Source organism: Populus nigra, chromosome 17, assembly GCF_951802175.1.
Source record: "Populus nigra chromosome 17, ddPopNigr1.1, whole genome shotgun sequence".
NCBI classification, from domain to species: domain Eukaryota; kingdom Viridiplantae; phylum Streptophyta; class Magnoliopsida; order Malpighiales; family Salicaceae; genus Populus; species Populus nigra.
Window position 1 is genome coordinate 11013667 of NC_084868.1, and position 24386 is coordinate 11038052.

The following is a 24386-nucleotide window of genomic DNA, read 5'->3' on the forward strand; positions in this document are numbered from 1 at the left end:
AAAGCATGGCCTCCATCTTCATTATTTCATTTTTCAAATTTTTATTTTTTTTATTTTTTCATTTTTTCCATTTATAAATAGAGTGTTTATTCAATGGACATTTCACTAAGAATTTATCAACTTGCAGCTGGGAGTTTTAATTGAAAAATAAATAGAAGTGTGTGTGTGTGTGTGTGTGTGTGTGTGTGTGAGAGAGAGAGAGAGAGAGAGAGAGAGAGAGAGAGAGAGAGAAATCAATTAAACCGAGAAAATCAGAAAAAAATAACTGAAAAAACCAAACCGTGAAAAAAAACCGATTAAAATTTTGAAAAAACTGACCGGTTCGGTTTCATAATCCTAAAACTGGAAAAAAATCGAGCCTAAAACCGGAAAAAACCGAGCCAAACCAGAAAAAACCGAGCCAAACTGAAAAAACCGAACCAAACCGGTTTTTGTCCAAAATAACCGAACCAGTTGGTTTGAACCAATTTCGGTTTTAAAAAAAATTCAGTTTGGTTATTTTTTTTTATAAAAACCAAACCGAATCGAAAATGATCACCCCTATATATAATTTCTTTTCTTAAAAAATAATGATAAAGATACTCATTAGAAAATTTTTACAAATACAGATAAGAAGTTTTAAATTATATTATATTATTATACTAGAAACCCTAATATTATACACATTGTGTCCAAAAATTCAAAAATAGAGTGCATATTAATAACTAATTCTTTCTGTCCTTGAAAGAAACAAGGGTGGATTCATAATCTTACTTTTCCCTAATTTATATCCAAAAATTCAAGAAAACGTCTACATTTCACTTTTACTGTCTTCCTTCTTCCACACCTTACCTTTACCTACCCTCTCCTCACTCAAACCAGCAGTGTTGGCTCTCTGCTTTGAATTGTAAAAAAAAGACGAGTGTTCTGCTTTAGGAAGAACTTGTCTGGAGAATGACAACAAATAATATTTTTCTCATGTTTTAATAATAAGCATCCACAGCCATACTCTCCTTTAATAGCTAGCAAATATGCTTTCTTTTCCATAGCACATCCATGCCCTCTAAACTACTTTTTACTCTGGCTTTATGAACAATGCTTACTGTATACAGTGAGTGTTGTTCAAATCATCAAATTGTTACTCTTGCTAGTGGAAAAAAACTCAGACATGCTTTATTTTAAAGAACAAAGATGTGATAATAATTTTTTAAAAATTAACTAAAATCATGAAAAAAAACAGGTTAGTAACTTCGTTGTTCTATCTTACCTCGGAGACCCAACCTCATTCAAAAGAACGGCTCCTTAAACGGTAGACTAACACGAGCATCTGGTGGACACATTACAAGACAATTTACATTTAAGGAATTTGGGGTCATTAACTGGGTTTCCCTTCATGTTTTTCCTATCTGAAATGCTTCAAAAGTTTTAGCTTATTTGAGACTTTCAAGATAAACCCTATGATCTTCGTAAGAATTCCGATGCCATGTTGAATATGATTTTTTACCTTAAATCCTCGAGTTACCAGCCAGATTATGGATCGAACCATTTCTTCTGCGTAACTTTTGAAATTTCTACGAAAATATTAATAATACTATTTAGGAGCATCATGAGAAGAATACAGCCAGCACAGGAGAAATTTGAAACATGTCTGAAATAGGGAAGTTGTTACACATAACGAGTAGATTAATCATTAATTTGTTTCTAAAGTATGGTACTTTGCATCAGCGTTGCAAAGTAATTATCATACTAATGAATTACATTATCCAAAAAGTAGTGATCAATAAGTCTTGATTTTCTGATCAGAAGAATCTAATTAAAAATAAGACTGCAGTTACTTTTTCTCCTCGGAAAGGCACCAAGTGTCCCATTCTGCTCTCAATGCACATCAATACAAAATATTCCCTCGTGTAGTCATCGTTATTTAGAGTTGTCTAAAGCAAAAGATGCTCCATCTGTAAATGGGATGTTTGTTCTTGCTCCGAAATTGTTAGCAAAATAGAATCCAACAAAGAGGGATAGCCTTGTCTGTCAATGCCTAGGAATTTTAAGCAGAACACCGGTGCTGTAGCCCTAATGATCTTTTGACTTGTATAAAGGGACTCGAAGAAAACAGCATTTCACTTTAAATGAAGAAAGTCATACTGACAGCAAGAAATTAAATTAAAGATGAATAAAAATGGAAAAGAATATTGGATAAAGCATCTTTCTGTGCAACGTGATGCACCATTAAGCTTTCTATGATGCTTTTTCTTTCTTTATTCTCACCATAGCATCTTTAACTCTGCAAAATTTCCAAAACGGTTTGTTTTTGCTTCCTTTCCTTCTCATTAGCTTTGCTGCAGAAACCAGAAGGAAGGTAGTAGCTGTCGTCACTAAGTGATGCAGCTCAAATAAAGTAACCTGGACTGCCATCCCTTGAAAGATAAAGGTCTCTGGACTGGAGACTGAAGGGTAATGTGGAATTGTGGATGGTTTAATTTTTCAGTTGGACAATTTTATAAAGCCAATAAAGCCTAAATAATCTAGGATAGTGAACATGCACTAAGTCACCTTGTTTTAAAATCTAAAAAGATTATCTTTGTCCTTTCAAGTGGGGTGGCAATCACCTTGCATTTATGCTTATAAGCGAAACACAAGCCTTCCCCATTACACTTCACCCAGTACAACTTGTAGCATTGCAGCTGTTATTAATAATTCTTTCTCTTTACCTTTCCCTCCAAAATCAAGATTCTTTTGCTGCTCAAAGCAAACCAGAAAGGTACTGGCTAAGCTGTTGGTGGAGTTGTAGATGCTCTGAAGTCAAGCCTCAGCAAGAGAAGGATCCATTTCAGGTACTGAATGTACACGAGCACCAAAGGTATTTCAACTTCTGTAAGTCTTACAGACTAAGTTAATAGGAGACAGTCCTGTGCATCAATACGCCAACAGCAAGCTTTGCTGCTGTAAGGAATTTCGTTGGAAAAAACATTGGGAAAGAGTGCCCTCGATTTTGCACCAATGAATCCAATAGCTGCTCCTGACCACAAAGATGACTTCAAATTGAAGAACACAAAGCCTCAGCTTGGGGAACGTTGGCCTCATGGAGGACCACGCGGTGGAGGCGGGTGGATTAGCAGTGAAAGAGCAACAAGCACGTATGATCTTGTTGAGCAGATGTTTTATCTGTATGTCCGAGTTGTGAAAGCCAAAGATCTTCCCACGCACCCAGTAACTGGAAGCTTCGACCCCTACATAGAAGTTAAAGTTGGGAATTATAAAGGAAAAACACAGCATTTTGAGAAGAAAACCAACCCTGAATGGAACCTGGTTTTCGCATTCTCAAAGGAGAAAATTCAGTCTTCAGTGGTTGAAGTATTCCTCAGAGATAGAGAGACGGTGTTGAGAGATGATTACGTAGGAAAGGTGGTCTTTGACATGCATGAAGTGCCTACAAGGGTTCCACCAGACAGCCCTTTGGCACCTCAGTGGTATAGATTAGAGGGTCGCAGTGGAGATAGAAAGGTGAGAGGAGAGGTGATGCTTGCAGTTTGGATGGGTACACAGGCTGATGAAGCTTTTCCAGAGTCCTGGCACTCAGATGCTACTTCGGTTCATGGGGAGGGTGTTTTCAATATCCGATCAAAGGTTTATGTTTCGCCAAAACTGTGGTATCTCAGAGTTAATGTGATTGAAGCTCAGGATGTAGAATCGCTTGACAGAAGTCAATTACCACAGGTTTTCGTGAAAGCTCAAGTTGGAAACCAGATACTCAAAACCAAGCTATGTCCAACCAGAACAACAAACCCTATGTGGAATGAAGATCTGATCTTTGTCGCAGCAGAGCCATTTGAAGAGCAGTTGATACTTACTGTCGAAAATAAAGCAAGCCCTGCGAAAGATGAAGTCATGGGGAGAGCAAATTTGCCGCTCCATATCTTCGAGAGGCGCTTGGATCACCGGCCAGTTCACTCCAAGTGGTTCAACCTTGAAAAATTTGGGTTTGGTGCTCTAGAGGGAGATAAGAGGCACGAGCTCAAATTTTCAACCAGGATTCATCTCAGGGTTTGCCTCGAGGGTGCTTACCATGTACTTGACGAATCAACAATGTACATAAGTGACCAACGACCAACAGCTAGGCAGCTCTGGAAGCAGCCCATTGGAATCCTTGAAGTCGGCATCCTGAGTGCGCAAGGGCTTCTTCCAATGAAAACGAAGGATGGCAGAGGAACTACTGATGCTTATTGTGTAGCCAAGTATGGGCTGAAGTGGGTACGGACCAGAACGATCATTGAAAACTTCAATCCTAAGTGGAATGAGCAGTATACATGGGAGGTGTATGACCCTTGCACGGTGATCACCTTGGGAGTTTTTGACAACTGCCACTTGGGAGGAACTGAAAACCCGGCAACTGGTGGTGGAGCACGAAATGACATGAGAATTGGAAAGGTAAGAATTCGACTATCTACCTTGGAAACAGATAGAATATACACACACTCCTATCCACTTCTAGTCCTACAACCATCTGGGCTGAAAAAGATGGGAGAACTCCAGTTAGCAGTTCGATTCACTTGCCTATCACTAGCAAATATGATTTACCTCTATGGGCAACCCTTGTTGCCAAAAATGCATTATTTGCATCCTTTTACTGTAAATCAGCTAGACAGTTTGAGATATCAGGCCATGAATATTGTAGCAGTAAGGCTTGGCAGAGCTGAGCCACCACTAAGGAAAGAGACTGTGGAGTATATGTTGGATGTGGATTCTCACATGTGGAGCATGAGAAGGAGCAAAGCTAACTTCTTCCGAATTGTCTCGCTGTTTTCTGGGGTGATCTCAATGAGCAAGTGGCTTGGTGAAGTGTGTAAATGGAAGAATCCGGTGACAACAGTCCTAGTTCACGTTTTATTTTTCATATTGATATGCTACCCAGAACTGATTCTACCAACTATTTTCCTATATATGTTTTTGATTGGATTATGGAATTACCGGTTCCGCGCAAGGCACCCTCCTCACATGGATACCAAACTTTCGTGGGCAGAAGCAGTTCACCCAGATGAACTGGATGAAGAGTTTGACACATTTCCCACGTCAAAGCAACAGGACGTGGCGCGAATGAGGTACGACAGACTTCGAAGTGTTGCAGGAAGGATCCAGACTGTGGTGGGAGACATGGCAACACAAGGGGAACGTTTTCAAGCTCTGCTCAGCTGGAGAGACCCAAGAGCAACCAGCCTCTACATAATTTTCTGCCTTATTGCAGCCGTCGTGCTCTACATAACACCTTTTAAAATAATTACCTTGGTTACAGGCTTATTCTGGCTGCGACATCCAAGGTTTCGAAGCAAGCAACCATCAGTTCCCAGCAATTTCTTCAGGAGATTGCCATCACGAGCTGATAGCATGCTTTGAACAAAAAGAAAGGGCTCGTCTCATTTTCTGTTTTCAAGTTTCAGTTATGTTTGTTGACAATGTTTCCTAATAGAAGTTTATGGGATTTTCTGGTATCTCTCATTTTTCTTCTTCCTGCTAGAATCCTAACCTATGTTTTGCTTTCAAGAAAATTATGTAATAAAGCAGTTTCGTTTTAAAGTTTAAACAGGTGACACAAACATAAAATTGATTAGATTTACCATTGCATAGGGCAGACATACCATAACGATGCTCTAGATGTAGAATGTTATTTCATAAAAAGCAATCACAAGTTAATTACTTGATTCAACAAATTCAATAACAAATCTGAATAAAACTCTAGAGGAACCTGAAAAAACATTAAACAAGTAGACTGGGCCATAAACGATGCTGATGGAAAACCAAACTACCAAAGACTGTTAACATGCAAAATCTTGGATTCTTTGCCATAACTATCACAGATCATACAGCCAATGGTAATCAAAATCTTGAAGAAAAAAATGAATAGTATGAGATAAGTACATCGTTTTCCCTAGAAGACAAGCTCATGAGTTTCGTGCCTGAGTTGACAGAGAATCTTGCACCCGAGTACGACTTCAAATCCGCAACGCCTTCGATGGCCTTCATCACAGGGGCATCCACAGCTTTCTGATCTTCCTTCTTCTCAGCTGGGAAGATGTTCTTGACCTACAGTTGGTTGCGAAATACACACAACCAGAAGTGGATTCATTGACCAAACAAGATCATCTTGACATAGAAACATAATAGAACATCATGAAAAATTAATATTTGGATATAATCAATAAACCAAAATCAAAAAATGTCTTACAACGAAAAACAAAAACCCATTTTCTGATAACCTAAAATTCAACACATACAAGTATACAACTCGCTTTCCCATAAGCCTCCCTTCTTATAACATCAACACTGTCCCCGGTGTAATACTCTCCCTAAGACATACATTAATAAATTAAGACAAAAAAATAAATAAAGAAGCCACAAAACAGAGAAGGGAAAAAAAAAAATTCTTGCCATTTTTTACCCCAGCTTGGTGGGTTTAGGCTTTCGCTTGTTAAGAAGCGGCTTCTTGACATCATCAGCTGGGTAAAACTTCGGTGGCTTCTTGACATCATTATTTTAGAAACACCAAATAAAAATTTAAAATCTTTAGTATTTGATTATCTTTAAGAAAATTACTAAATAGTGGAAAACTTCAACATATATAATTCAGGTATTTAAATTACTAAATTCCATGATATTTAGATTCCACTAATCTTGTGATCCGTGCTAGGGTAGAATTTCAAGTTAGTTTACAGCGTCAGAGAAGAAAGCGCTAGTGTTATAGATGTTTTTTTCGGTATGATGATTTTTTTAATTGGAAAACAGAAAGTTGCTGTTCAGGTTTAATAAAATAAATTAAAAGAAATATATGAATTGATAAATAAATAAAAAATTTGTTGATATTAATTAAATATTAAAATAAAATTTTATTTTTTCTAGTGAAAATAAAAAATATATGCCCATGCAAATATTTAATTATAGTTATTCTTTTTATTCTATATATTTTTATTTATTGTATTTTAAAGGTTAATTGTGATTGTTACTAACAAAAGGTTTTTATTTTTATAAACATATAATATAAATAAAATTTATTTAAATAAAATATAAAAAATAAAGATAATTTACAATAATTTCTTTGACACAATATAAGATTTAAAAACAATTAAAAGATTAATTATTATTTTAAAATATAGGTGAACTAAACCATTTAAAAACTAAGAGAGTATTAATTAAAATTTAAATAAAAGAATTAATTAAATTTTCTTTGTTAAAAAAAATAAAATAGTCAGACCCACCCACATGTCTAGCAATAAATCTAAAAACTTAGGCTAGTGTATCTTAGTTATTTTATTTTATTTTACTGAAAGAACTTTTCATTTCTATTTTTTTTCCCAAGCAGAGAATATATAGTTTATTATGGCGAACAACTTATCATTTTTTGGTTATCAAGGCTGAGTGTTTTTATTTAAAAACTTTTTTTTAATTTTTTTTTTAAAAAAACACCTATAAAAACATACTAAAATCTTTAATAAACTCATTTTAAACCCAAAATTGTCTCTAATCTCTTTATAAATGAAAATTAAATTAATATAAAAAAAATAAAGACACTAATTTATTTTTTCTAACATGATTAAAAGACAAAACTACTCCATTAAACTCCATTTAAAAAGACAAACTCATTACCACTAAGATTAGCCTCTTTAATGGCTGAAATATCATCATTCAATTGATTTCTTTCTCCTCAATTTTTTTCAATGACTTTCTCTCTCTCCTTATATTACTTAGATACTAAAAATATTTTAAAAAAATAAAGAAGAAGAGGAAGTTTGTGTCTAAAATGTAAAGTGTTAAAACAATAGTGACCAAATAATGGGTAAACTAAAATTTTAAGGAGATGGAGTTTTTATTCTTGTTAGACTTGATCTTTCTTTTTTAAAATTATTTTTTAATCATAAATAGATTTTATTTCGAAAAATTGAGTTTTAATTTATTATCAAAATATTTCTTAGTATTTTGTATATCGAGAAAATGTAAATTAAAAAAAATCTCAATATATAAAACTATATTAATATATAATAGAAAAATAAAACTGAAAATAAAATAAATTTGATTACTAAAATAAAAAAAATAATATAGAATAGTACAATGAACCGGCTGTGCATATAGATCAAGAGGGAAAGTGTTGAGAGCACTCTATTCCTTCTCTCGATTTTGTTTTTGTATATTTGGTAATAATTTGGTTAAAAATTCTTGAAACATCTACCTAGTATACAAGTACATAAGAATCTCCATAAAGTGTTCAAGTTTTGTAATCAAACAACCAATATTTAAAAGGATTTATTTTTTAAAATATATTAAATATTAATATAAAAAATGCAATATTGATATCATATAAAAAAATAATAATTTCGGTTAGCACAAAATCTTATACAAATATATTCTTTATCGTCCAAAAAAGAAAAGCTGCTGTGCAATTGTCCACCCTTTCCATAAGCAAAAGGGAGATTTTTCTTTAGCACACGAGAAATCCCAATCACCTTCTGCTTCATAAACTTCTAAAACCATTAATTTCAAGCGTTCTAATCTAGTAATCTGTTGTTTTTAGCAGTTTTTTCCACTACTAGCTAGCTGATCTCATGCTTTTGCAGGGAAGAAAGATGGTTCCATGGAAGTTTGTCCTAAAAGCTGGCAGAAAGATGTCCCCTTTCATTTTGAACCTCCAAAGGAAGTGGAAGAGCTTCCGGCTATCGCCACCAGTTCATTCAACCCAATTCGACTATACTTGTCATACAACATTGCAAGTCCAACAAGGGGAAAACTCTATTTCGATGTTTTTCAAAAATAGTAAGAGACATTAAATCCAACAAGGGTCCTTAGCTCAGTGGTAGAGCATTTGACTGCAGATCAAGAGGTCACCGGTTCGAACCCGGTAGGGCCCTTGCAATTGTTTTTTGAATTTTTCAAGACAGCCAAGGCCCAATTGCAATTGTTTTTTGAATTTTTCTAGACAGCCAAGGCCCAATTGCAGGTTGAAGTGGTTACGTCCAAGTCCAACACTCTAAGCACAAATTGTGATAAAAATATATGCTTTCTTTCACCTATGAAAAATACGAGGCATATTGGTTTGGAGAGACGTTTTGTCTATGTTGTGAATTTGTTCATATATCTTTAATATAAAGGACGTAATGAAATTTTATCCCAAGATTTTCTTTATAAACTTTTTATAAAACTACAAGCCGAGTCCTTTCATTAATTGTAACCACTAACTTTTTTATTATTATTATTATGATCGTATTTGATTAAAAAATATATAAAATATAAAACTAAAAATTTATACTAAATAAGAAAAATAAAAGAGAGAGGAAAAAGAGAAAGAATTTTCATCAAAGAAATCCAACATTAACACCGACAACACAACTAAAACAATCAAATGAACACTCTCATCGTGCCAAATTCAAGAGATATACCTAATCTAAAAAATTAAAACTTTGTTGCCACATTAAATGCCTATGGAACTGTTCATCGCAGATTCGGTCAAAAATATCTAAATTTTATGTAATTTTTTAATAAAATTTGTGTGAACATTGCTGAAAAAATTCCTATGTTCGTCAGCAATTCCATCAGCGTTTCACCAATTCTTTTCATTGCTTGGTTGATGTAATCCCAATTATATTTTTTGCATCCTAAAATCACAACAACAAAAATCATAATCATAACAAAAAACTATCCTCATAACAAAAATAAAATATAATACAAATTTCAGTAGTCACCTAAATATTTTATACATAAATATTTTTTAAACAAAACATAAATTTCTAAGAATGTGAAGATAGATGGGGGTGGAAAAGATCTTGAATCAAAAGATCCAGAAGGTGAAGTAGGAGGAAAAGATCTTAAACCAAAGGTCCAAGAAAGAGAGGCAAATGTAAAGCTATATATACATGTAATTTCTTCCAATACATCATATTTTCTTGTTCGAATCATGCTTTTATTTTCTTTTCCCCTTTAAATTTGGGCAACTGAGTAGATAGTTTTTCCCTAAATTTTTTTTTACCAATTCATCAGTGTCTAGTGATGTTTGGCTTGAGATGAAATGAGATGTGCCTACGATGTTTGGCTTAGGATGAATTGAGGTGTGCCTACAGTTGAAATAGGATGGCACAACCTCATTTCTCGGGCTAATACCATAGTTATACCATAAACTTAATTCCTATCGGTCTATCTGTTGCACTAACCTCCAACCATAATCAAGGATCGTAGGGAGGATGGATAGAAATGTCTTCATCGAATTTTGCGCAGCCATGTGAGTGCTATATGTATCCTATAAAAAAAAAACAAGTAAAAATCCTAAATTTATATTACAAATGCAAATAAAATTAGTAAGACAATGATAACACATATAAAAAGCCTTACAACAAACACTTTTGCTTTTCTATCAACAAACATTTTCTTCCATTTTTCCTATCCCCTTTCTTTATATGAGTTTCCTTATATAAATCTATTATAGTCGATTTGCGTCCAAGCTACTTTTTCTACAAATTAAATAGTTTGTTTTAAAAGTCTCACAAATAAACATTTAATTAAAATTTTAAGAAAACTAATAAAATATACCGCAGGTCTTAGTCTATAATTTTTTCACATAGCTACATCATTAGATCCAACTCTATTAATTGCTTGTTTGTGTGCATCATACCATAAATCACGCAACTTGGTACAGAAATTTGTTAAAAGAATAAGATAAGAAAATAAAAGAATACAAATTTACAATAATATAACATTTTTATATTGATACTTACCTAGATGCACTATAATTTTTCCACACTTTTCTAACCAACACCTTAATGCTATAGTCCCAACAAAATTTCTCCTAGTGGTAAACATATATTAATTAGTTTTCAAAATAATAATAAAATATTAATTCAAATTAAATATTATTTATCTAACCTGAAATTTTTATCACTAAGCTTCTATCATATTCATCCATTCAAGATGCTCATAAAGCTGACTCCATTAAAACAATGATTCTTCAAACGATGATTTCATCGTAGATGTGATCAAATAGGTAATTTCAATATTGGTAAACATGAAAATCAATTTATCAAAGCCATTTTAGTTTAATGTAAAACTTAAAATAACCTAATACAAATATATTACTTCAATATTTAGAGAAAAAAACATTAATTACATAGTGATGTTGCCCTTCCATTCAACAATAATTTTACCTATTACAATGTCTCTTATAGAAAGGATTCCAGCTCTGCTTTCCATATTAGTTGAGCTTTAGTTGGTAACTTCTATGGTAGGTGTCTTTTTAAGATTTTCACCTAAATTAATAACATAATCATCGATACTAGTACTTGATGAAGCAACAACACTCTTATTGAATTTGGATCTATTTCTTCTTAATTTGATATATGATATTTAAAAGGAAATTATTAACATAATTTTAAAAAAACTCCTTAAATTATTTTTGGAACAATCTACCAATTTGGTTGGCTCTACACATATTCAATCACCTTTAAGCTCAAAAATTTTAGCCAGAGCAAATATATATGTCACTCAAAATTTTACAATTAAGAACCTATTATAGTACTATAGCTTTGGATACATCGAACCTAATAGATTTGTGCAAACGCCTAATCTACTAAAAAAAGACCCTCGTGCGGGCTCTTTTTTGAAATTAACGGGGCAAATAACAAGTCATCCATTTTATTTTTTGACAAAAAAGATGACTTGTTATCTTTAACTCCTCAAATCCCTACCACTATAGTGGTCGGAGAAACAGGGTTCTTGTTTTTTCATTTAAAAACTTATTTTTGATCAAAAATATATATAAAAAAATAACATCACTGCATAGTTTACTTACCATTTTAATCTCAGCTATCTGTCGTTCAATTTAATCATTTCTCTCAAAAAAAAATATGCAACTAGATACTAATTTGGGTTTAAAATAGCTTAATTATGTAAATTGAAAATTCTAAGATCAAATTGATTTTAAAAAAAATATTCACTATTAAAATCCATAATAATATATAAAAGGATAAATAGTAATATAACTATAATAAAACCTCTATTCTCTTTTCATTAATGTCCGTTGAGCAAGTAGCGGTCTGCAAGGCCAATTAATACAAGGTGAAAATTGCCAAAACACAACGTAAAAGTTAGCTTGTCAGTTTCATGAATTCATGCGTCTGGTCAAAAGACGTGCATGCATCGACACCTAGGCCAAATGGACGTTCAACTTTCAACACTTCTTTCTTTCCCTCTAGAACCAAATACTCGTCTCTTTACTCTCCCTAATACAAACAAAAAGCATCAGCCCAAACGTTATTGATCATTTTCTAATTCAAGTCCGCAATGTTTTCTTTTCCATCTTCGTTAATTCTCGATCATGATCATCTATTTTTCTAGTCAAAGATGGCTGCCAAATCATTGCTTCTCTGAATCTCTCACGAAGAAATGATCAAGTGAGAAAGTGCGAGGGTTCTACCACTTAAGATGTTTAATCTAATATTTTGTCTATCTATACATCTTTCTGTAGAAAATAAGGAAAAGAAATATGGAAGACCTACTGTAATAATTAAGAGAGAGTGGCCCTTAAAGATATAAAAGTGGTGCTAAAAAGTCTAGGGTTTCTACAACTCTTCATTCCTGCCGAGGACGAGCCACCCAGAGAGAGCTGAGAGCTCGAAGACGATGGAAGTACTCGGCAACGGCGAGCAAACACCTTGCAGCTTGGCGGGTTGTGAGTAATTGATGCAGCCGGTGAATGGTTTGGTGCCTCAGATTATCTGCCTGTAAGTATATATCCGTAAGTATATCTCAAACACATATAAGATACCTCAAATAAAACTGTTCATAAAAAAAAAACAGATAGAAAAAAAATAAAAAAAAAATTATTAAACTGGGAAAAAGTCATGCATGTCGACAAATTAAGAATATGGAGTGATTAATCTTGACCTTAATCAATGACAACATTTCAAATAATTCTTGTTCCTAGATTTTTTTATACAGCCATTCTATCTACTCAAGACTTTGTGATGCGTGGGGTTCTTACTTTTCAAATGGGTTATATAAAGAAAATTTAGGAAAATGTGGGTTGTGTTAGTCTTGGTAAAGAAGGTCCAGAAGTTTGACAGTGGACAAAAACAAAGTCACAAAAGAGAGTTTAACCTGGAAATTACTGATGAATCAATTTCAACAAGTTAATCTTTCCATGCCACCAATTAGTGTCCTGCCGACTAAACATAATGTGTTTAGACTAGAATAGGAAATTCAAAATACTACAAGTCAACTGATAGCGATTAATAAAAAGGTGAACATCTGTGATGATCACCATGACTTTCTATACCTTGATTGGTATATAACTTGATTAAAATCCCAATTGAAAACGTTCTTGACTAAATCCATCGTTTATCGAAGTGTTCCAAGGGCTCTACTATCGAAGGGGGCCTAGCATTCAAACACTGGACCCACCTAGCCCTATATCTTCAAAGCATCGACTAGACAAAAATCTTGTTTGCTGCTTGATATTTATCGCCATGCGGGGAAATACCAAGAGACTTTGTAACTAGGAGGGAAGAAAGGGTGTAGGTCTAGGAATCGAGTTCATGCTAGCTAGCTGATGAGTGACTCAATGGAATGGCAAATCTCATTGAAAATTTACTGAGTCAACTCAAGAAACCCACCGAGGACGAAGTTATCAGATCATCAGGCTGGGTTTTGAACAGTCAAAAAAGAGAGCTACGAAGAATGGACTTGTGTTGTCTTCAAGTCAAACGGTTACGACCGTGACATCATACAAAACATGGGCTCATCGGATCTCTTAGAAGCTGATATTTATCCGTGGGGACCACTTTTTGTCTGCATGCCACGTGTACAACCTAGTTGCCGGTAATTAATATCATGTAACCCTAATCGTACTGGATGCCTCCCGATAGCTAGAAATATGCTCGTAGACCATGCATATAAATACAGAGAAAACATGCATATAACACCACCCACCTCATGTGGCGAGGCATGGAGCAGTTTCGTATGTTGGGGTAGGTTTCCCGACCCAAACAGGACCAGATTCCTGTTACTTGACCCACTACATGAGGGCCCACAAACAACTGTATCCCTACTCACTAAAATATAGACCAGCTTAAAGAGAGAGAGAGAGAGATGATCATAAATCATGCGTACCTGTCTAACAAATCCTTCAAGAGTGGAGAGCTTGTTCATTGCTACAGTCATTTGGCCCATGTAGTTAGCCATATTAGGAGGGCAGATCAGTGATTCAGAGGCTATGGTATTTGAAAGAGATTGATTGAGAGCTTCGAGCCCTTGAGAGAGTGCATCCTCATTTTCTTGTGTTGATTGCTGCAAGCCATATATTCCCAAGATTTGTTGCTCCGTTAATGGCTCAATTTGACCCACTATTATCTGCATCATAATTAGCACACAATAACTACATAAATAAACAAGAATGTGGTTAACTAATAATGACATGTTACCATTCATTTTCAAGGCTTTGATAATTAATTCACTACAGGCCAAAGCAAAGGATGAACACGAAAACAAGGCCTGTTGTATCTATCAATGGAAAACGAAGAGAGAGTAGATAGCCGTGCAATTCTTTCTCATTCTCTTTCGTGTCAATGAAACCAGAAGTTGTAGTAACAAACATGGGCTTTATTAGGTTGACACCTAACTCTACCCATTAGTAGAAACCTTCACGATCTGTTTCGTCACTCATTGATATCCATAATTTCTGTGTGTTTTGGGATTTAGGCTATCTTCTTTGCCGTTTCCACCGACAGGTTGTGCACCATGCATTAATTATAACGTCCTATATTCCTCGTGCAAAATCTAATAATAACCTCACATCATTCACTGATCTTATTATATATTTTCAAATATTTTGAGACAACGAAATTGATCTAAAAATCTTAAAATAGATATGTATCTTAGGTTATTTACCTTTTTTGGCCATGTATTTTTGTCAGTTTCATGTCACATGTGATGTTATATGATTTTCTAATGTCTAAGCACCCAGCTGGGAAAAGAAAAAAGAAAAAGAACCAAATATACACTTGGGACTGAAAAGGGTAGGTTTTTTAGTACCTTTATGAGCTCAGATGGCCGGAAATCTCCTATCCACATGAAGCATCGCTCGGCCGGAGTCTTCCACATGCCAGAAACTAGATGGAAGACATCGGTCTTGGCAACCACGCTTTTGAGATTCATCATCTCATCGTAATGTGCCAAGCAGTTGTCAACAAAGAGCCTAAGCTCATTTTCGGGTATATGCTCTTGTACTGCTGCCCGAAGCTCGCACATTAGGCGATGGTTCTCCTCAAGCCATCTTGCATACTCCATATCAAAAAATGCAGCATCTAGAAATTAAACATAGAACGGGAAAAAAAGAGGTCATTATTGTTCTATATATGAGTACCATATATAGAGACTCGTTTAATTATCCATGAAGAGAGATTAATTAGATTATATAATAAGAAAATTTTCTGGAAAATAGAATAACTAAAAGTAGCATTTTTATTTTGAATTTATAAGCTTAAATACCCGCGCTAATATTGGTGACACCAACAGGAATGCCTTGTTCTCCTCCTAAAAGACCTCCTCCGCCAAGGAATATTCCCTAGCAAGAACAGAAAAAAAATAATCTTGAAACGTGCTATGATGATACTATGAATGAATAATAGAAGCGGGCTACGATTTTTAACTCACTTGAGTTCGCGCTCTTTGTAGCTCTTGTTCCAACTGTGTAAGTTTAATCCTACTTGACTCTAGCTGCTGAACATAAGCCTGTAATAATGGAAAATGAAAAGGAGGCAAACCTCATGATTTTAGGAGCTGAACATTATTATCTGGAAGGAATAATTATTGCAATCAAATCAAAGAGAGCATTAATTTTGAACGGACTGACCTTTTTTCTTAGTCTGCTTTTCCTTGCTGCTTCTCTATTCTGAGCAAGTCTCCTTAATGTCTGCATAAAAATTGGTCGTGACAAACATTAGATGTTGTAAACTTACAAGAAATTAAACAAATCTAAACATATATATATGCCATAAAAAGTGAACCAAAAGAAGTCACCTTAGGGTCTGGCGTCTTGGGTCCTTCCAGCTCCGAACTTGATCTTGCTGGTCCTTTACGGTTCCCTTGGCGCTGCCATAAACAACAAGAAACAACTTTTTAAATACCAATTCGAATCTCAGTTATGAATAAGCTATATATAGACTAATTATTTTTTTTTATTTAATATCATAGTTGCTCTATTTTATAAGCACTAGAAGTCCGAATCTACCTTGATAGCTTTAGCTGGTTCAGGGCCAGGAGCAGAATTATTTCTTGTGTTGGCAAGTTCCATGGACGGTTCTGATGGTCCCTTTGAACCACCAGTTGCAGAAGAAACTAATCCAGTACTAGCAACAGTAATATTAGCCTACCAAATCCAAAACAAACCCATTAGAAAATATTGGGTAATATTAATATATGTAGTAAGGTACAACTGAACCATTAAGTGAAGAATTGTACATATACCACTAAACTAATTAAGTTATCAACTGTTTTGATTTTATTATACCTTTGTTGATGATGGCTCTACGTGCATAGGCTGAGATGGGAAAATATTCAAAGTTGGAGGTCTCATTCCTGCACCACTCTCTGCACACAAACCCAAATCAACATCAAATCTCTTTATAGCTATAATTTAGTGTGGGAGAGAAAAAGAATAAGGACCCGAGTGAGAGGGAAGTGAGCTAGACAAGGCAAGAGAGTTATGAGACATGAGTTTGAAGTACAGGGATCGTCATGCAATTGTAGCTCTATACGGTATCAAAACAGAAAAAGGAGGAATCAAAGTGAAGAAAAGGCAGATATAACCCATACCCTATTCATACCATTCTTAATACATGGAGAAATGAGTGAGGGATTGATCATGATATGTGTGTAGGGTTGTTATACATGTCATGGTCTAATGCTCCTAGCAACAAGAAACGAAGATGAATTCAAAAAGGAACGGGAAAATAAGTAGAGAAAACGACGATTTTCTTGAGATTTGAAAAAGTCTTTCTTGCAGCTGCAAGGAACATTATTAGCATCTCGTCAAAGAAAGCACGATTGGCAGAGAGGTAGATTTGTGATCTGCAGTTGAACATGCTTTCCTTGTGACCCTCAAATAACCCTTTCCAAAGAGAATCTCCCAACAGAAACAGAAGAGGTGGAAAGGAAAAGTAATAGTGTAAAGAAAATGAGAAAGATGAAATTTTTTTAATTTAGAGAGAGAGAGAGAGAGCTCACGTCTTTGGTCTTGATTAACAGTGGAGGGGTCTTGTCCATCAAGATAGAGAAAAAGGGCTTGATCCAATTCTCCCATGTCATAAGCTCCAGCATCTTTGCTTCTGACACAAAAAGTGCACATGTAAAAACAAAAGAAAATCACAGAGAAACAAATGATTTAATTTGCAGGGTCAAACCTCTTGTTAATTAATAATTAAACTTCTAAAAACGATTACAGAAAAGAGACTCTAGAAATATGTTCTTGGTGATTTCTATAGTTTGTAAAGATTACATGAAGTTCCCAGGGATTGAGGATGATGATGATGACTGCATGATTCCATATGGAATCTGATGATGATTATGCTGCTCTTGCATTTGATGAAGATGATATTGTTGCTGATGTTGCTGATGATGCTGGTTTTGCTGTTGTTGATGATGATTTTGTTGTTGCTGCTGTTCAAATTGATGAGCTGAGTGATTGATCACTTTATTGTTTGTAGCAGTAGTAGCCATGAGAACCCTCAAAAAGCTTGGTTTATAATCGTTCCTCTTACTATTCCTCCACCAACTCCCAACTCCAAAGAGCTGTTGAAAACCCCGTAAATGGCATGAAACTACCTTCTTTTTGTTCCTTTAATGATCATAATCATCATCATATCCTTTAGATATTTCACACGCATACAAACAAGGAAAAGGAGAGAGTTTTCATGAAGAAGAAAATGGAAAAGAGAGATTGAATGAATGAGGAGGAAAAAAGAAGAAGGGATATTGAATGCAAGGAAATAAGACAAACCTAATTTTCAGCTTTCTTTATCTACAAGATGAGACTGACTTTGTGTACAACAAATAAATATATATTATAAAATGGTCTCAAGCTACCCTGTTCAGTTTCTGTCTCTCCTCAGACACAAGAGACAGAGAGAGTTAAAAACCAGAGAAGACCTGAAGAAAAACCACTTTAGTTTACAGAGTCCGATGAAACCGCTTAAGGCATTTCATTGTCTCAGTTTCTTACCATTCTTAGGTCTGTAATGACGAGAAAGCCCGTAGGATTTACTATTGACATTTTCATGCAAACTTACACGTATGGATAGTGGGTGAGGCGGCTGTTTTCTTCCATGCCCCATGCCCCTTGCCCCTTGCCCCTTGGCCGTTTTCTTTCTTTTAGAGCAGGTTTCCTTGGGGAAAATATTAAAATATTTTTTTTGAAAAAACAAACATGAAATATAAGTCATTTTTTATTATTTAATTACACTCATAATAATTTTTTTTTCAATTATGATTTTTGTATGCGGGTAATATGATAAGTAAAATTACAATGTTTATATGATAAAAATAATCGGAACAGTGATGATTAATATGGTAGCATTAATGGTAATGATATATTATATTTTTATGATCTAAACTCTGGTATTTAAAAGTTATTGTACCTCAACTAATCTGGTCAAGTTGAGTCGGTTTATTAAAAGATGAAATTCTTTTAAAAATAATATATTTTATTTATAAGATTCAAACTCAAAATTTTATTTAAATAAAATAAACACAAAATTACTTGAAACAACCTATTATATTAATGGTTATATATGATAACAATAGTGATGAAATTATAATTATTTTAATAATTAGGCGGTGGTGACTACGGTGGCAACAGCCATGAAAGATGCTGATGCGGTGGTAACTGATATTTGTAATAAGATGGCTACCGGTGATGGCAGAGCAATAATAGTGATAGGGTGGTTGTATAGATGGCGGTAGAGCCGGAGAATTATAATGTGATAATGATATGTCAATGGTTGAAATAGCGAAAGCTCTTATAAGGTGGGTGGTAATATAAAGAAAACGTATAATTTGCATTAGTAGAAATAAATATCTATTATCTTGGATCATGTGTGCTCTTCTTATTATTATTATATTGGCGAACCCAAAGACATTATTTCACAACGAAAAAAAAATATTTCTCTCCTATCGAGTCTGATGTGGACCAAATTGCACAGATTGAAAATACTTACCTAATTAATAATATTGAGTAATTGTAGTCTTCCAATATATATATATATATATATAGCGATAAATGTCTCAAGTTCAAATCTTTATTTGTTCTTGTCCCCAGAATTAAAATCCAAAGACTGCTACACAACTTGAATGCTCAGATATTTGATTTATCGAAGATTTTCAATGATGGTGTAGCTGTAACGAAAGCACAAAATCTTTTTCTTGAGGTCTCCAGAACAGTACCATTAATTCATGATCAATGAGGAATGAGTATAGTTAAAAACAATCTTTTTCTTGCAATATTGGATACAGCAAGATTGACATGAGTGTTTGTACAGATTTTCTTTTTACAAAAACACAGGGAGAGAAGTTTACGTACGATTATTGAATCAATTAGGGTATCAGTACTGTCTATGATATAAGGCAGCTTAAAATTGCTACAAAATGCAGGAACTATATATAGATTAGGTCATTGTTAAGAGAAGTGGTTCCAGTTCAAGAGATGTTAATTAATGGCTTAATAATCTAATATTTATCTTTAATTAAGAAGCGTTTATCTGGTTTTCCATCAATAATAAAGAAGAGGTAATTAAACATATTAATTCAATCTCACAGGACTGAGATAATATGAAATTATAATGAAATTTATTTCCTTATCAAATAAATTTATTTGCTTGTGAGATTAGTCAAAGTGCGCGCAAACTGATCCAAACACCTACATTAATTAAAAAAAAGTTATTTGCCCTCCAAGAAATACAATTTAAATCATGTAAATAATGTATAAACATAATATAAAAAAATTGAGTATGAAGGGTTTTTTCCCCTTGATAAATAGATTTTTTCAGGTTAAACTTTTTATTATTATTGTTGATAAAAGTAAAAGAAAATAGGGATGTCATTTTAATTCTTTAGTGAAGGTTTTGTAGTGAGAGAAGGATGCCATCTTCCAGGGCAAGTTCATTTTCAATATCACAACAGTTGTTGCAGAGTTCAGGGGCAGAATCGAAAATATGTAAAACAACCCACTCCAAGTTATTTTTCAGGCAACTGTCAACTAGAGAATACAGGCAGGACCGTTGAATATGAAACCCATGTGAAGTTAGCGTTCCCCGTTTCTAATTTAAAGGGCAGGACGGGGGACCCGTCAGATCATCAAGTGTAAACTGGTAACATAATCTGACGGCTGCAAATTTCAGTGTAAGAAAACAGAAGTCGTTGTCAGAGATGGGACCCACAGGAACCGGGCCCCCCTTTCCCGCGATTGTTGCACTTTTGGAGCTGCGTAAAACTGTGTTTCTAACATTTATTTTTAATATTATCACATTAAAATAATATAAAAATACTAATAAATAAATAAATAAATAATAAATGTTCAAAAACAAAAATATGTATTATTTTTAATATATTTTCAATTAAAAAAACACTATATTTTTCTACCCCTCTAAACAAGAGCTTTGTTTAATTCCACCCACTCCAGACCCGTAACTACAAAAGAAGAGAATATCAAAAAACTCCCTGGAGATTTTGTTAAGTGTGGGCACCCACTTTTTTTTTTTTTTTATAGAGGCCCACCAACTATTTTTTCTTTTCTTTTTTTCTAGTTGTCAATTTGTTTTTTTTTTTTTTGAGGAAAAGAATATATCCCACAGCCACAAATTGCACCCATTGCAAAGGCTACTAATTTCTTGAGGTACACCTAATCCTAGTCTTTGATCTTGATTAATATCACTATAGTAGACCTTAACGTATCACATCTCTCTAATTTTCACATGATGCTTCAATTTAAGGGAATTATATTGAATTAAAATAAATTATAGATTATTCACAAAATATCTTAGACCTTGTTCAATAGCATGTCAAATCACGTGATTAGCCACGCTACTAAATGGAGCCTTAATATCTACTAAATAGAGTCTTAATAGACATGATCAGTGATATTGCTAAGCTAAGTCCCAAGCCTTGTATTTAAGGTCTGGATGCAGTTGGGAGATTTCTTTAATGATAGGAGAAGCATTTTCGAAACTTTTATTGTCACGCCCACGGATTCTAAAGGTGGTTTAAAAGGATTGCCGTGATTATTTTTTAAAATATTTTTTGTTTAAAGATGTATTAAAATAATATTTTTATATTTTTAAAAAATTATTTTTAATATCAGAATATTAAAATAATTTGAAAATATTAAAAAAATAATTTAAAATAAAAAAAATAATTTTTAAAAAATACAAGAAAAAATGCGTAGATATCCTTGAGTCAAAAGGGTTAAAGGTTCTAAAATCCAACATTTGAAAGTCATGGAAGTTGCCACTGGAGCAAGTCATTGTACAAGGCGTAAAAAGCTTGTCAATTGAAAAGACGTTTGGCGTTTGACTCATGATGAAAATTACGGGCGACCATAGAGAATAATCCATTCAACCTTGCACACTGATCATAAGAAATCGGAACTTAAAGCATGACGTGGCCTCTTCATTTCTCAAGCACCATAACACATTTACACCAAGACATTTTTTTATGAATTTCCTCTCAATTATTACTTTAGTAAAGAGCTCGATAGGTTGACTATGCTCCCCGGTATGCCGAACTAATTTTTTTTTAATGTAAAAAAGTGATAGGCGAACCGCCTAAATCATATTAAATCTTTAAAATTTATAACTGGTGAAATCTTCGATTTGAATTCATTTATATTCAATAAATGACAATGCCTTTGTGTACCTTTGAAATTTACAACAAAAACAAAGTAAAATGATAAAAAAATTCCTGAAAGTTTAAGTGGTTTTATATTTAAGGGTATAAAAATAATTACATTATTTTATAAAAAAAATAAAAATACAAAAATGTCTTTGAGTAAAAAACATTAAATTATTTTATTCGAAGATTAAATGAGTAATCTAATTATGCATTTAAAAACAAAAATACCAACATAATCTAATACATTCAGCAAAAAAAATATTTTATGTTATAGTGAAAAGATTATCTTGTTTTAAAAAATTTAATTGACAAAGAGAAAATAATAATTACATTGTTATAATAAATAGTAACCTATGTCTTGGGATATAATAACTTCATTAATAGATTTGATGTTTTTTAATTAGACTATTGAATAACGATATGTTGTGATTCCGATCAATTTTTTAATATTAAAAAAATATTTAGGTATTTTTAACTTTTTTTCTATAAAAGAAAATTTATATATATATATATAGAGAGAGAGAGAGAGAGAGAGAGAGAGAGGTGGCTGTTTGTTTTCTTGATGTGAGAGAGAAGCTGAAAAAATTGTTGTTGCTGATGATATAGTATTTATGCGAAAATCATTTGAATTATTTTTTTTATCGAAATCATGTAATTATCTAATTATATATTTATACTCGTAATAAAATCAATGATCAATCCTAATATAGCCATTAATTCATATAATCATGTATGAAATGAGCTTAGACTTTTTCTTAAGTTTCACTAAAGGTGCCATTAATTCAATTTTGGCATCCTTAAGTTTCACTAGAGCTTAGACCAATTCAATTTAAATTATTCAATAAAATTTACAGCCCCATAATAGCCAAAGAGTTAATTTGGACCAATTCAATTTAAATTAATTATTCAATATCTCTTTAGGATTGTGTTCTAAAATGGACCTAGTCTTTTTCTTCTTCTTTCTTTATCGAACACCCAAGGATTGTTTTATATTTCTGGATCCCAAGCGAACGATTTGGGCTCCAACTTCTTCGGCCTCTCTTTTTCTAAAAGTTCTTAATCATTCATAAGAACACCAAATTAATTAATTCTTTTGCTAAACTTGCTAATGCTCATACTAATAACAATATGAAACAATCGACAAAGAATTCAGAGTGTTTATTTTATGGTTGAACCTACTCTTCAAAATATTTATTAAATTATTTTTTTTGTTGAAAAACATTAAATTCATTGAGTTTTATATGCTTTTCAATTATTTTAATGTTAAAAAAAAATCAATATATTTTTCATTGAATAACATTTTCAAAAAGCATTATTCATCACGTTACTATATATATCACTTAAAGCGTGTAATGCATTAAAGCGTATAGTATCTATTTGAAAATGTAATAGGAGTTTTATTTTAAAATGTTTTTCGTTTAGAAATATATTAAAATAATATTTTTTATTTTTTAAATTTTATTTTTGATATATCAAAATGATTCAAAAATATTAAAAATTAAAAAAAAACAAATTTTAAACAAACATTATTTTGGCCATAATACCCAACACACCCGTAAGAAGGACCATGGCCCTCAACATTTGAAAGTTCTTTAGTTTAAACACACTAATTTTTCAAAGAAGTTCAAATGAATTGATCCCATTTTGGTGAGGTGTGCATTCTAGTTAAGGTGTGAAGAACGTACACTTTTTATTATTATGATTGGACACATTGTCCAGTAAAAATATATAAGACTTAAGATTTGAACTTTTCAATTTTATACTCCTATGTTGAAATTTAATATCTCGAGAGTGGTTTTTTTTTTCCTGCCATATTCAATCCATAGTTTGAAATTTGGACAATTAAATGAGATATGTCAAAGAATATTGTAAAGTGACATTTGATATAAGATTAAAAAATTATAAGAGTACTCATTATAAAATAATTTTTAAAAATATATAAGTTTGTTTCAAAAAAATAATTGGTGCATTAAAATATTGAATAAATTGTTGTTAGATGAAATGAGAAAATGATAAAAATACTAAAAATGGTTGGAGAGGCAGAAATTAAAATTGTTTGATTATATATTTTGATGTCAAAAATAAATAAAATAATAATAAAACTTGCGAAGTTAAATTTCAACCTCCCTCGTTAAAATTTAACCCCTAAAAATTTAACCACCATCTAAAAATAGAACAAAACTAATTTGTATAGGAAGAATTTTTAACTTCCATGCATTACCCTCGTACCAAAAATAAGTGAAAGTGTAAAGGATAGAACTCTTAAAACGTTGATTAATCATGATTTAATTTCAATTGAAAGAGTAACGTAGATGGAAGCAATACAAGAAAAATATTAAGTATAAGAACATATAATTATGTCTAATAGGGATTACACATAAACTCAAATTCAAAATTTTATTACTAGATATTTTGTCTTCAAGTAGCCTACCTTTCTAAGAGGTTTAAAATTCCTTAAATAAACCTAAAATCTTGTCTACACCAACGAAGAAACTCAAAAATAA

At 32.9% G+C, this 24386-nt stretch overlaps 2 protein-coding genes, 1 long non-coding RNA gene and 1 other non-coding gene across 5 annotated transcripts; 2 read left to right on the plus strand and 2 right to left on the minus strand.

Moving 5' to 3' along the window:
• Window positions 1-2361: 2361 nt before the first annotated feature.
• Window positions 2362-5462, plus strand: LOC133676438 (FT-interacting protein 1-like). The gene has a single exon (XM_062098082.1). The coding sequence runs from the start codon at window positions 2977-2979 to the stop codon at window positions 5365-5367; it is 2391 nt and encodes a 796-aa protein (XP_061954066.1). The 5' UTR covers window positions 2362-2976; the 3' UTR covers window positions 5368-5462.
• A 149-nt stretch (window positions 5463-5611) lies between these two features.
• Window positions 5612-6660, minus strand: LOC133676439 (uncharacterized). Its single transcript, XR_009835611.1, has 2 exons — window positions 6246-6660; window positions 5612-6054 (listed from the first exon to the last, which is right to left on the minus strand). It is a non-coding gene; the product is annotated as an uncharacterized LOC133676439 (long non-coding RNA).
• Window positions 6661-8795: 2135 nt separating this feature from the next.
• TRNAC-GCA (transfer RNA cysteine (anticodon GCA)) lies at window positions 8796-8867 on the plus strand. Its single transcript has one exon. It is a non-coding gene; the product is annotated as a tRNA-Cys (tRNA).
• A 3114-nt stretch (window positions 8868-11981) lies between these two features.
• LOC133677038 (bZIP transcription factor TGA10-like) lies at window positions 11982-18148 on the minus strand. 2 transcript variants are annotated; one of them, XM_062098873.1, is made up of 11 exons: window positions 17498-18148; window positions 17227-17324; window positions 16511-16590; window positions 16232-16369; window positions 16021-16092; window positions 15854-15913; window positions 15655-15732; window positions 15490-15565; window positions 15034-15305; window positions 14113-14352; window positions 11982-12723 (listed from the first exon to the last, which is right to left on the minus strand). In XM_062098873.1, exons 1-11 carry the CDS (start codon window positions 17716-17718, stop codon window positions 12574-12576), a joined length of 1485 nt encoding a protein of 494 aa, XP_061954857.1. In that variant the 5' UTR covers window positions 17719-18148; the 3' UTR covers window positions 11982-12573. The 2 variants fall into 2 exon arrangements, with proteins under 2 accessions (XP_061954857.1, XP_061954856.1); XM_062098872.1 differs by having other exon boundaries at window positions 17227-17327; window positions 17498-18147.
• Window positions 18149-24386: the final 6238 nt, after the last annotated feature.

Bases quoted from the DNA above. Each gene is read 5' to 3' on its own strand.
- LOC133676438 (XM_062098082.1), top strand. From the start codon at position 2,977: ATGAATCCAATAGCTGCTCCTGACCACAAAGATGACTTCAAATTGAAG.
- LOC133677038 (XM_062098872.1), bottom strand. From the start codon at position 17,718: ATGGCTACTACTGCTACAAACAATAAAGTGATCAATCACTCAGCTCAT. The intron at 16,591-17,226 runs GTGAGCTCTCTC...GTTTGTGTGCAG, and splicing joins TGTTAATCAAGACCAAAGAC to AGAGTGGTGCAGGAATGAGA. The intron at 14,353-15,033 runs GTACTAAAAAAC...ATTATGATGCAG, and splicing joins GGCCATCTGAGCTCATAAAG to ATAATAGTGGGTCAAATTGA.